The sequence below is a fragment of the Podarcis cretensis genome (genome assembly GCF_951804945.1).
Source record: "Podarcis cretensis genome assembly, chromosome: 6".
NCBI lineage: Eukaryota > Metazoa > Chordata > Lepidosauria > Squamata > Lacertidae > Podarcis > Podarcis cretensis.
Window position 1 is genome coordinate 75068392 of NC_137175.1, and position 14020 is coordinate 75082411.

The window sequence follows — 14020 nt, forward strand, 5'->3', positions numbered from 1 at the left end:
TGTTTTTTTTCCAGGTTAACAAATACAAATATTATTCACAAAACTCCTGTATGGACCCTGATTGCCATTGTGCTTTTGTCCGTGTAAGTACTACAACTGAATTCATTTCTTCTCAATCTTTTGTTAAGTTTATTAGCAGCAACAGAATTGTGCTAATGGTTCTTCAGTGTTGCTGAGTGGTTAGCTGGTTAAATAAGAGAGGCATAGTCTTTAATCTGGCCAGTTTTTTGGGTATCTCTTGCCAGCATCTTGCAGTGGGGACAAGAATGTAGAAGAATAGGGCATGAGGGTGACCTTGGAGAGTCAAATAGGGCATTGCCTTTCCTTCCCATAAAGTCTGCAGAAAGTTAATTTCTTAGGCTTGGAAATGGAGAGAATGGTTTTTGGTTCTTTCAGCCATTAGCAAGCTACCTTGCCGTCTACTCATATCTGTCTATTTTTATTTATTTGGTGGATTTTTCTTCTGTCTTTCTTCCATGATGGCACTCTCAGGGCGGTTTGTTATGGGTTCCCAGTTAGCTGGGTCTCCCATTCAGGTGCTGACTCTAAATCAGGCCTGCTTTAAATCCGGAAAGGTGGTTGTATCGTGTGCCCTGCAACCATAAGTGTCTAAAGGTAGCCATGAAGGAGCACACATTCTGTGTCTCAAACATTTAATATACACCCCCTCCCAAAAAAAATTGTGAGTGGGGAAGAAGGGCTAAGATGATTCTGTAACTTGCACTGCACTTTATCACATTGTGCTGAAATCAGAAGTGGGGACCCTGTGGCCCTGCAGTATGTATATTTCTTTTTAGTGGTGGTTGAAATGACCATGATGGTTGTAACAACAAATTCATTCATCCATTCATTCATTCATTTGGAGCATCACAGATTCTCCAACCTGGGTTTAAATATTTCTGATGCATGTTAAGGGCTCTCTTTTTCTCAAGCAAAAGCAGTGAAACACGAAAACTGTTGACATGCCATTTGCAAGGCTGCCTGGCTATAATTGGTGTCAGATATATACATTGTCAACAAATTCTGCCCAAGCATTTTGTTTGTGTGTCTGTGTCTCTTTAATTATGCATTCTCTTACATGATTTAAGCAGGCCTTTTAATTTGGATTATGTAAGCGTTCTCTGCTTCCATTTAATCAACACGTTATTTCTGAAACGACCTCCGATATCCACCTCACCAGAATGCTTTACCTCCCCTCCATAGATGTGAGGTGGGGATAGTCTGAGGAGGACAGTGCATTCTGCACATGCTCTTATTTCCCCCTCTCCTTTTCTTTTATATATTCCCAGAGTAAAGCTTGGCTTTTGAAACAGATTCTGCAGCTAGGCCCTTTTTTAAATGAAAAACTGCTGTTCTTTGTTTTAGTTCAGCCTTGCTGATTTAGACATTTCATTGATACCCCAAAGCTTCTTTGACACACTTGCCCTGGGGACCGCATGAATTAAGGGTCCTAATGAGCTAAGTTTCAAGTTTAGTTCCCTCACTTTGTTATCCAAGTAATTGCATAGACCTGGGATGCAATCTAACAAAGTGTAGCATTAGCACACAGAACATTTCTGCCCCTCTTCAGCTCCCCGCACATGCACCTGTGTCCCAGAAAACTGGGCATGGTGTCCTAGCGGCTATGAGATGACTGTCCGCACTATTCTGTTTTGAGGTTCTTGCATTTACAGTCAGTCATACCTTGGGTTGAATGTGCTTCAGGTTGAGCGCTTTCCGGGTTGCGCTGCACGGCAACCCGGAAGTAACAGAGCGCGTTACTTCCGGGTTTCGCCGCTCGCGCATGCGCAGATGCTCAAAATGACGTCATGCGCGGAAGCGGCAAAACGCAACCAGCAGACGCGCCGTTGCATCTTACGTTCTGTTCAGGATGCGAACGGGGCTCCAGAATGGATCCCATTCGCATCCCGAGGTACCACTGTACTGCAATCACTTGCAAAGCCTCCTCCCGGAGAGCAGTAGGACGGGAAACATAATATCAGCACACGGATCCTGCCGTTAAAATTAAATGGCAGAGGGGAAATATTTCACAGCATCTGAAGGCACTTTGTAAACTGTGTTTTAAAAACTGGCACTAGTTGTTCTGTCTTAAAAAAAACCATATAAAAGAAATCACTGGTGGCTTTTTTTTAAAAAAATGTCGTGGTCTACCTTTTAGTTAAGAGTTGAAACCATCGGGCAATCTTTGTACGGCTTTCAGCTTGAATTACAAGATTGCGAAAATCTTACTTCGAAGGCTGTTTATTACCGCCCTGCTGCTTCCCCTCCTTTTGGGCTTGCTGGGTCACTGGAGTCTATAGGGCAGCCAATGTGCTTGCCAGCCATTCACAGATCCAGATGTGTTGTAGGCCAGCCCCATAGCATCCCCAGAACTGCACTTACTTTGATCTTGCTTCAGTCTGACACATTGTTCTGCTTTTGTTGTCCCAGGGAAGGCTATACCAGTAGGCATTAGAGCAGGCTTCAATGAGCCTTACATCAGTGTCACCCCGGCCAGATACTGCTCAAATGATTCATTAAATCAGAACACAGAAAGTAACTTTACTTGAATGCCTTGGTATAAATTTTTTATCAACCGTAAGAACAAATCTTTTGTCATTTTTTCCCCCTCTACACTTTTCTGGTTGAATTCCTAATGTGTGAAACAGATCTTATGAATTTTTCAAGTGGTGTCTTTACATTTAATAAAAGGGTGCCTGTTTTGTTCACAAGTAAATATGTGTGTCTCTGCGATGAGCCGTAAATGTTTTCAGACCTAAATGATTTAAGTTTGTCAACCGCCCTCCCCCCCCAAAAAAAACCCCTCTAATACCAAACTTCCTAGGAATAGGACCATCTATCTGTGTCACCAAACAGGTGTATTCTACTTCTATATTCTATAAGAGGCAGATGCTCTAATAATAGTGTGGTCTGTTGGACTTCCAGCTTGGGGGACCTGGATTTAAATACCTGCTTAGTCACAATGTTCATTACGTTACCTGGAGCCAGGTCACTGGCTCTTAGTCTACCCAACCTTACACAGTTGTTAGAGGGTATAAAACAAAATAATCCCCATGTATGTCATCTTGTACTCCTTAAGAGAGAGGATGCAGATAGCAAATGTAATTTTAAAACCTAGGCTGCTATATTGGGTACCAAAACTGCAATTTTTTTGATTCCTTTTCAAACAGCTCTCCAAAAATCTGGTCATGAACTGGCATTGAGTGCTGATGAGTTGTGTATAATATGATATAAAAAGTTAAAGCCAGACTGGCCTCTTTACAGATTATGAAACAGTCAACAGGTTGTCTATGTGGCCGTGTATAAGCTACAGTCTACACAGCAGATCAAGATAGGTGGCCTGTTTAAACTTGGGTTTTCTGAGCCAATCTCAAACTTCTGTGGGGCAAGGTGATTGTGCGGGTGGTTGCTGAACAACTCCAGGCACGCCTGGAGGATGCAGACCATTTGGATCCCTTCCAGTCAGGTTTCAGGCCTCATCATGGGACTGAAACTGCCTTGTCACGCTGGTCAGTGATCTCTGGTGGGCTAGGGTCAGAGGTGGAAACTGTTTCCTGGTCCTCCTGGATCTTTCAGCAGCCTTTGAAACCATCAACCATGACATCCTTCTGGACTGACTAGAGGAGCTGGGGGAACTGTTATATAGTGGTTCCACTCCTTCCTCCTGGGCCGTGTTCAGAAAGTGGTATTGGGTGATGAGTGTTCACACCCCTGGGCTCTCACTTGTGGGGTGCCTCAGGGCTCCGTCCTCTCCCCCATTCTTTTTAACATCTATGTGAAGCCACTGGGAGAGATCATCAGGGGGTTTGGGCTGGGTGTTCATCAGTATGCGCATGATACCCAGCTCTACCTCTACTTTAAATCGGAGCCAGTGAAGGCAGTGAATATCCTGTGTGAGTGTCTGGATGCAGTTGGAGAATGGATGGCGGCTAACAGATGGAGGTTGAATCCCGACAAGACAGAAGTACTTGGGGGCAGGGGGCGGGCAGGTGTGGGAGACTCCCTGCTCCTGAATGGGGTAACTGTGCCCCTGAAGGTCCAATGCGCAGCCTGGGAGTCATTTTGAACTCACAGCTGTCCATGGAGGCACAGGTCAATTCTGTGTTCAGCTCCATCTGGTATGCAGCCTGAGACCCTAACTGCCCATGGACTGTCTCACCAGAGGGTTACTTCCTCTGGTTATCTCCCGCTTAGATTACTGTAATGCACTCTACGTGGGGCTACCTTTGAAGGTGACTTGGAAACTACAATTAATCCAAAATGCGGCAGCTAGACTGGTGACTGGGAGTGGTCGCCGAGACCATATAACACCAGTCCTGAGAGACGTGCATTGTCTCCCAGTATGTTTCCGAGCACAATTCAAAGTGTTGCTGCTGACTTTTAAAGCTCTAAATGGCCTCGGTTTTGTATACCTGAAGGAGCGTCTCCACCCCCATTGTTCAGCTCGGACACTGAGGTCCAGTGCCGAGGGCCTTCTGGCGGTTCCCTCACTGCAAGAAGTGAGGTTACAGGGAACTAGGCAGAGGGCCTTCTCATCAGTGGTGCCCTCCCATCAGATGTCAGGGAGATAAATAATTACATGATGTTAGAAAACATCAGAAGGCAGCTCTGTATCGGGAAGTTTTTAATATCTTGACATTTTGTTATTTTTTATATTTTACTGGAAGCCGCCAGAGTGGCTTGGGAAACCCAGCCAGATGGGCGGGGTATAAACAATAAAATTGTTATTATTATTAGCTGTTGCCACGCCCATAATACGCAGTTTGGAATTTTGAATGCAATCTTCATCCTTTTGATGGAATATCTGTGAACTTTATGGTTCAGAGTTGGTCAGGCTTCTTAACAGAAGTTACCAGAAACAATGTAGACTCAAAAATTAACTGAAACATTTGCTTTGATTTGTAATGCATATTCACAAAAGGTTGCATTCCTAACAGAGGTGGCCATACATTGTTCCAAGTCCTTGTGTGTAATACACCCACCCTCCGCTTTTGTCTTGGTGTGTTTCTGCGAGAGCAAAAAACAGTCATTGATTTTGGATGCGTGCTTGAGATACATATGCAAGGGGCTCATCTATAATTATATTTTGGGAGGGATTCATGTTCCCATGTAGCAGCATTGTTTTGTACTTTCTGCATGTCCCATGATAATATTATAAAGTAGTTTATTTTTGTTTTCCAATGTGTTTCTTATCAATGTCTGAATGCCTTGTTTGGCTTTCATTCCTAAGGATCAACTATTCCCCCTACTGCATGTTCTTTGTTCCAATCTGAATACAGTGGTGCCTCGCAAGACGAAATTAATTCGTTCCGTGAGTTTTTTCGTCTTGCGATTTTTTCGTCTTGCAAAGCACGGACTTTGGAAAAGCTTCAAAAATCACCAAAGTCTTCAAAAACCTCAAAAAAGGCTATCACACCGCGTGCTATGAGTTGCTCCTCAAAGTGAATGCACGGTTTTAAGAAAAAGGAAACAAACTTGCAAGACAAAGGAAACAAAGTTGCAAGACGTTTTCGTCTTGCGAAGCAAGCCCATAGGGAAATCCGTCTTGCGAAGCAGCTCAAAAAACGAAAAACTCTTTCGTTTTGCGAGTTTTTTGTCTTTTGAGGCATTCGTCTTGCGAGGTACCACTGTATTTCACTGCTGCAACAGAAAGCTGGAGGAACAATTCGTTACACTTTTACCTTTCTATCAAAATATTGATGTATTCATATTGTAATAAAATAAAACTTCTGGCAAATACATCTCCCACTACTCCCCACCCCCACCCCAATATCTTTACTGGATATCAACTGAATTAGGTAAACAGATACAAATAAGATATCTAGAAGATGCATGCTAAGATTGGCAACGGGTTGCTCTATACCTCAGCCAGGACACTTGGCTGTTGTTAGCGAATACCCCTGGTACAGTCTAATGGAAAGCTTTCAAGATAATCTCCAGAAACGTCCGCTTTCATTTTATTTATCTGATCGGGCTGATTCCAGTGAACTGTGGTCAGTTGCATCTACAAAGCCCATGCAACAGTTTTCCACCCCCCTTCCTTCCCCATCCCTTAAAAGCTTTAGAGACTTTCCAAATGTTCTGGGAGTAGCGTGGCAAAGCGTAGGGACTCCGTAAGTCAAACGGACTCAAAACGGCCGCGATGGCTTTGGAAAAGCCATCGCTTAAAAATGCGCACTTTAGGAGAATGTGTCATGCGGAGAGAGAGACTCCAGAGATTTGCTTTACGAGATGTAGCAACACAGAGACAGAAAGATCTGCATACAAGGGCTTTGTACATAGTGCAAAGTAAAACACAACCGTTGCCTGAAACTCCTCTGATCCCTTATAGTAGTCAACGCGATCAAGCTGTTGCAAGCAAGTTTATACAGAACGTAAATCTCCAGAGGGCTTACTTATTTTTAATAATAATTTATTATTTATGCCCTGCCTATCTGGCTGGGTTTCCCCAGCCACTCTGGGCAGCTTCCAACAGAATAATAATAATAATAATAATAATAATAATAATAATAATGCAGCAATAAAACATCAAACATTAAAAACTTTCCTAAACAGGGCTGCTTTCAGATATCTTCTAAAAGTCAGATAGTTGTTTATTTTATTGACATCTGATGGGAGGGCGTTCCACAAGGTGGGCACCACTGCTGAGAAGGCCCTCTGCCTGGTTCCCTGTAGTTTCACTTCTTGTAGTGAGGGAACCGCTAGAAGGCCCTCGGAGCTGGACCTCAGTGTCTGGGCTGAACAGTGGGGGGGAGGAGACACTCCTTCAGGTATACAGGGCTGAGGCCGTTTAGGGCTTTAAAGGTCAGCACCAACACTTAGAATTGTGCTCGGAAACGTACTGGGAGCCAATGTAGGTCTTTCAGGACCGGTGTTATATGGTCTGGGTGGCCACTCCCGGTCACCAGTCTAACTGCCGCATTCTGGATTAGTTGCAGTTTCCAGGGCACCTTCAAAAGTAGCCCCACGTAGAGCACATTGCAGTAGTCCAACCGGGAGATAACTAGAGCATGCACCACTCTTGTGAGACCGTCCGCGGGCAGGTAGGGTCTCAGCCTGGACAGCTGCCCTGGACACAGAATTAACCTTTTCCATAGGCAAAGGACTGGGGAAGACTCCATAAAACTGAGCTACACCTGATGTTGGTTGTATGGCTTAGTCTTGAGCTGATGCTTTTCCTTTTATAAATGACCAGAGTCATCAGATTTGGAACATATCTGCAGGATCAGGCCAATGCCGCACTTAGTCCAGCATTCTCTTTTCACAGTGGCCAACCACATGCATGGACCTGAGCACGAGAGCACTCTCCCCTCTTGCAGTTTCTAGCAACTGGTACTCAGAACCATATTGCCATGGAGGCAGAGCATAGCCAGACCATTGGTCCGTCTTGCTCAAGGTTACCAACACTGACTGGCAGGGACTTTCCAGGGTTTTAGGCAGGATTCCTTCCTGGTCCTATCTGCTGCGGATTGAACCTGGCATTTTTTGCATGCAAAGCAGGCGAGCCCTTCCGAACACATCACGCTGTTGCATTGACCAGGACTCAACTACGTGTCTCCCATGTGGCAGGCGAGAATTCCACCACTTGAACCATCAGCCAGATGTCACCGACAGGACGTCTCACTGCCACTATCTGATCAAATTCGGATGCAAATCACCTTGCTTCCCTTTTGCTGGTTACACCCAGCCTGATTGTTAGCACTGCAGAGCTAGATATATTTGTCTCCTGTGCAAAACAGGTGAAGAGCTAACAAGAGGACCTTTGTGATCTCCTCACACTGGTGGGAAAGGAGAATCAAAATCTTGAATTCCCAGTTCCTTAAGAAGAGGGATTGATTGTCAAACCACTCTGGGATGAGAATAGGGGGTCTCCTCACACCCTTAGGGACGCAGGTGGCGCTGTGGGTTAAAGCCTCAGCGCCTAGGACTTGCCGATCAAAAGGTCGGCGGTTCGAATCCCTGCGGCGGGGTGCGCTCCCGCTGCTCGGTCCCAGCGCCTGCCAACCTAGCAGTTCGAAAGCACCTCCGGGTGCAAGTAGATAAATAGGGACCGCTTACCAGCGGGAAGGTAAACGGCGTTTCCGTGTGCGGCTCTGGCTCTGGAAGCTGGCCACGTGACCCGGAAGTGTCTCCGGACAGCGCTGGCCCCTGGCCTCTTAAGTGAGATGGGCGCACAACCCCAGAGTCTGTCAAGACTGGCCCGTACGGGCAGGGGTTCCTTTACCTTTACCTTACTAGAAGTACTTGCTGATGTTTTATGAATACAGTGGTACCTCGGGTTACATACGCTTCAGGTTACAGACTCCACAACCCAGAAATCGTGCTTCAGGTTAAGAACTTTGCTGCAGGATAAGAACAGAAATCATGCTCTGGTGGCGCGGCGGCAGCGGGAGGCCCCATTAGCTAAAGTGGTGCTTCAGGTTAAGAACAGTTTCAGGTTAAGCACGGACCTCCGGAACAAATTAAGTACTTAACCCGAGGTACCACTGTACTGTGAACCACCCTGAGACCTCCGGGTATATATAAATTCATCATCATCATCATCATCATCATCATCATCATCATCATCATTGAAGTCCTCCTCTGAACTGTATGTTTAAAGCAGCATTCTGCCACTTTTAGGCTTTAACCCACAGCGCCACCTGCATCCCCAAGTACTTCTAGTAGGACCGCTGAAATCAGTGGGACTTAAATTAGTTATGACTTTTGCTTCCAGGATTCTATTCTAAGCGTGACGCTTGGTGGAATCCATGGTAGTGCTGAGTTAAATAAAGCTAGTGTTGAACTTGGGACCCAGCTTGGCCCATATGTGAGGCATGGAGAGATGCAGCTGCCAAGTAGCAGTTGGGAGCTTCAAGTGAGCTCCAATAGCTCGGTCGGTACAGCATGAAGCTCTTAACCTCGGAGTCATGGGTTCAAGCCCCACAATGGGCAAATTATTCCTGCATTGCAGGGGGTTGGACAGTGCATGACCCTCATGGTCCCTTCCAAATATACAATTCTATGATTCTTGTTCCTTGTTTAAAGCAGCATTATCCTTGTCCAGGCTCACTTTTGAAGAGGCCCCACTCCCTCAAAGGAAAAAACGTCAACATGCAGACATGATATGACTCTAGTCTGTCCTGCAGTTAGACAGAGTTGGGTTTGCAGTCTCCCCCTTTGAAGGTACTCGGTCACAGCCAATCAGATCACTGGCACTGGTCATGTGTCCTTCAAAGAGAAGTAGTGGGCTGAGCAACCCTGCCCACCTGTCAAAATGACCCACAGGGGATTGTGGGCGGTTGGGATCCAGCCCTTTGCTTGGACGATGTCCCACACAGCTGCACTAGTGGGTCGTTTTGCAAAAGCAGAGGTTCTATAAGCAGACAACTGCACTTGTATGTGTAATGCTTAGAAGATAGGAAAATTGACAGGTTTTTTTTCTATTATATTTTCTTTAGCACAAGCTCTTCTGTAATGATTCTGCCAGTGGACCTGTTGCACTGCATCCCTGTGTTATACAATATTGAGAAACAGATCTCTGCTAGTGCAAGATCCCTTGTGCTGGAGGGTCTGATCCACTGGATCCAACACTTTCTCTTCTGTAGTTTCATGGTTGAGAGCTTATCCACACTTCTTTTGCCCTGCTCTTTCCAGGCACAGGCCTGTGCTTTAAAGCTCGGTGTCCATCCGTCCGTCTGTCACCCCCCTCAAGCTTCCCAACGAAAACCTGCTCTTTAAAACTGAAGTGCAACAAACAGAGCTTTAAAGCACAGACCACACCTGGAAAGTGCAGAAGGAAGGTGAGTGTGCACAAGCACCTTAGTTTCGTTGAAAGGCAATTTCCTCCTGCCTCTCATGTTGTTGTCCTGTTCCAAGATCGGCATACTTCATGGCCCAAAGCAAATCAAGAAACCCTGCTCCGTGTAATTCCAAAAGTCCATTCTCCACCTTATGCAAAGACACTCTGTGCTGTAATCAGAGTAGCTCTGAAGAAAAGACAACCTGATGTTATTGCACTTCCACTGGACTGTCACCAACAGGATTTAGGCATAAAAGCTTGGCACCGAAATGACTTTGGGTTCACCCATCGGACAAACCTGTTTGAAGCATTATCACAGGATAAATGACACAATGCATTTGCTGTATCTGTGATTGGAAGCAGCTCTTGAAAATGCATCCGCTTCCTATTAATGCCTAACTTTAATATATTCAATACAAACATTTGCAACCTTGAAGCACTCTCCATCTGTTAAAATGAAAACATGCTGGCTGGCTGGAGCCTTTTGGTTCAAAGCATCATTTTTATTGCCTACCTTCGAAAGAATACGACGACAATGTTAGTCCCAGTAATTTTGCACTGATATGCAAAGTTGGAAGGGGTGTGTGTTTAGACCAAGGGTACCCATACCAATGGTAATCATTCAAAAATCCTCCCAAATCAATTGGCTGAAATCTAGGCTAACTGCATGTTGATTCTGGCCATGGGACACTCCCTTGGAGGAAGGGGGGGGGAGGAGGAATTTTTGCTGATTTCTCCTGCAACCACTTGTGCCCATTGAAAAGCTGCTGCAGAGGATAAAGGAACCCTCCAAAAAAGGGTAGGATGTGGCCCTTAGAGATGCAAAGAAAAGGGGAATTGCAAAAATCCCCTTCTTTATCTAGTGGTTCCCAACCTTTTTTTGGCCACGCCCCACCTAAGCATCTCTAAAATCCTGACACCCGCACCCCCCCCCCCCGGTGACATATAATTCTTATTATTCAGAAAGTGAATTCCTATTCACTTGGAGGAGGCCTAAAAGGCCATTCACTGTTAATAACTCATTCTTTAATTGCCCCCCTTAAAAATCAACCCCCCCCCGTGGGGCATGTGCCCCCATGTTGGGAGCCACGGATCTAAATCTTGTTCCATTCTGCAAACAGAAAAATGTGAATACACTTTTATTTTCATGGGTACTTTAACATTAAGACCTTTTTAAAGTGCATTTAGCTTGGCTGTATTAATGTTTTCCTGCTAGTGGGTTTATTTATTCTAATTTGCTCTGGCACAGTTCACACAACACTAAACCGTGGCTCATTTGAATATGCAAACCCAGCAGACTGAGCATGGTTTCTTTCTACCAAGCAGCCACTGTCTGAAACCATGCCTTGTCTGGCTTGCTCTAACTGTGGGTTGGCACTATGTCTTAACCCAGCAGCCTTGCTTAAGCATGGGCTTGTTTGGCTACCCCATCCCAGACATTTCCCAGGCTACAATGCCACAAGACAGAGCAGGTGAAAAACAAAACAAGCTGCAGCTTGTTTTCTTGTCTGCCAGAGAATCTGTGGTTTGTAGAACAAACAATGATTAAAAACAAACCATGGCTTCGTATTCTGTGTACAAAGGGGAGGGCCGTTGTAGTTGTTCGTTTCACTTCTCTAAATCTTTATGGCTTTCAGTGTTATTGTTAGTCGCTCAGAGAAAGTTGATTATTAAGTGGTAGACAAATAAAATAAACAAATGCGAACCTCTGAATTATCACTGGTCTCTGTCTTAAGTGTGCATGGAGGAGATTCTTCATTTCCTTCAGGATTTCTTCCCCCATTTAATTCTGGGCACGTGCCCTTCCCTGTCAGGTGCTTCGTCCTGTCTCTGACACTGAAATGAATGACCTCTATGGCCCTTTCCATGTTTAGGATTTATAAGGATATTTGCACCCAATTTTGAGAGCTTCCAGTGAAGGCCTGCAAATCAGCAATCATAAAAAAGATGGTACAGATATTCAGAGTTTACATTGTTCAGTGCAAGCCCCACTGAAAGTACTGGAAGTTGTGTTTTGTATGCTGCTCAATATGACAGGAGTGCAGGCAAGTAATCGGAGAGAAGTATTAAGCGGTGCACCATACATGTACTTAACTTTTGCAGTGTATTTTCATTTTGGATGTTCTTAAATGCTTGCGCAAGGAGGCTGCAAGGTTCCCCCCTTCCCGCAGCCCCCAAAGTCATCTCTTTATTCAGCTGCCTTATTCCAGGTGTTTGGCTTTGCTTGTTGGCTTGAAATGAAGATAAGCAGATTATTGTTTTAGAAAGTTTAAAACGAAGTTATGATCAGTTTTATAGTTGTAGTTTCCATAGTAACTGGGTGCAGGTGAGTAAATTCATAGAGTCTTGTATTGATGATATGTTTACCTAAGTGGATTATTCTGGCATTCTTCCATCTGCTGCTCCCTTTGCATATGAATCCATATTTCCCTAAGTTTTTCCATAAGCTTTGTAAAGTACTATAAAGCGGTGCATGGCTTCTTTGTGATGCATTTTTATTTTTTATGCATTTTAGAGATTTATGAGTCTGTGTTGTTGTTTTTCTAAAAAAAATTCTGCTGTCTTTCATATCTGCTATATATTTTGGAAACCTGTTCATCTCTTTGCCTGTTCTCTGTGCATTTGGTCATGTCTCAAAGGTGTCATAAACAAATTTTGCACCATGGTTCCCAAGACCCAAGAAACAGGTTTTTCTCTGTGACAGAGTCTGTTCCCTTCCCTCCCCTTTATGTTTTCACAAAAGCCCTGAAAGGTAGGCTAGGTTGAACTCCACCCGCCTACAGTGGTGCCTCGCAAGACGAAAAGGATCCGTTCCGCGAGTCTCTTCGTCTTGCGGGTTTTTCGTCTTGCGAAGCAAGCCCATTAGCGGATTAGCGCTATTAGCGGCTTAGGGGCTTAGCGGATCAGCTGATAAGCAGCTTAGCGGATCAGCTGTTTAGCGGCTTAGCGGATCAGCTGTTAAGCGGCTTAGCGGATCAGCTGATAAGCGGCTTAGGGGATCAGCTGTTAAGCGGCTTAGGGGATCAGCTGTTAAGCGGCTTAGGGGATCAGCTGATAAGCGGCTTAGCGGCTTAACAGCTTAGAAAAAGGGTGGGGGGAGGAAAAAAACCCGCAGGAACTCGCAAGACATTTTCGTCTTGCGAAGCAAGCCCATAGGAAATTCGTTTTGCGAAGCACCTCCAAAACGGAAAACCCTTTCGTCAAGCGGGTTTTCCGTCTTGCAAGGCATTCGACTTGCGGGGCACCACTGTATTTAAATATATCTCCCGCCTTTCTGCACAAGAGTACCCGAGGTAGTAGCTCCCTCACATCACATAACCTATTGCTTCTGCCGCAATGAATAACTTAAGATTTCCCTGGCTTGGCATCTTGCAGGTGGCAGTGTGCAACTCTCACCATCATTGACCAGTGGCTGAGACTGATGGGAGTGATGTCCCAAAACATTTGGGGGTCACCAGGTTGGGGAAGGCTGCTTAAGGTCACTCAGCTTCAGTGGCTGAAAAAGGCCATTGAATTTGGGTCTGTCTGTTCTGAGACACTGTCCTCTACCCCACATATGACACTGTTCAGTTTCAGTTGTTAGCTGCACGGGTAATGATTTATACCTGCTACCACATTCACTAAGGGACGCTGGTGGCGCTGTGGGTTAAACCACAGAGCCTAGGACTTGCCGATCAGAAGGTCAGCGGTTCAAATCCCCACGACGGGGTGAGCTCCCGTTGCTTGGTCCCTGCTCCTGTCAACCTAGCAGTTCGAAAGCACATCAAAGTGCAAGTAGATAAATAGGTACTGCTCCGGCGGGAAGGTAAATGACTTTCTGTGTGCTGCTCTGGTTGGCCAGAAGCGGCTTAGTCATGCTGGCCACATGACCCGGAAGCTGTACGCCGGCTCCCTCGGCCAATAAAGCGAGATGAGCGCCGCAACCCCAGAGTCGGCTACAACTGGACCTAATGGTCAGGGGTCCCTTTACCTTTACCACATTCACTTAATAGAAAGATTGCCTTCTCTTTAAAACATGAGTAATAGAATCGTATTTCTAATAAACACTAATAATTTTTCAAGTTGGCAATTCCTAGCTTGCAAGCAGGTTAGTTGTTTTGCGAGGTTCTTAAAAAAAATTAAGGATGCACAAATTGGTCAGTTTTTATTTATTGCTCGTTTCCCCACATTTCAGCATATATATATATATATATATATATATATATATGCCCTCCCGAAAATTCAGCAGTCTTTCAGTGT

The 14020-nt window shown here is 45.1% G+C and overlaps 1 protein-coding gene across 3 annotated transcripts in view; it reads left to right on the plus strand.

Annotated features, from left to right (window-relative positions):
* The window catches only part of RPAP2 (RNA polymerase II associated protein 2), a 53504-nt gene that overhangs the window by 22956 nt on the left and 16528 nt on the right, over window positions 1-14020 (plus strand). For all 3 annotated transcript variants that reach the window (XR_013840028.1, XM_079981410.1, XM_079981409.1), the window contains exon 11: window positions 15-83. Coding sequence is in view for 2 of the 3 variants with exons in the window: in XM_079981410.1 (XP_079837536.1) it covers window positions 15-83 (69 nt within the window). In the remaining variant the exon portion in view is untranslated. The remainder of the gene's footprint in view (window positions 1-14; window positions 84-14020) is intronic.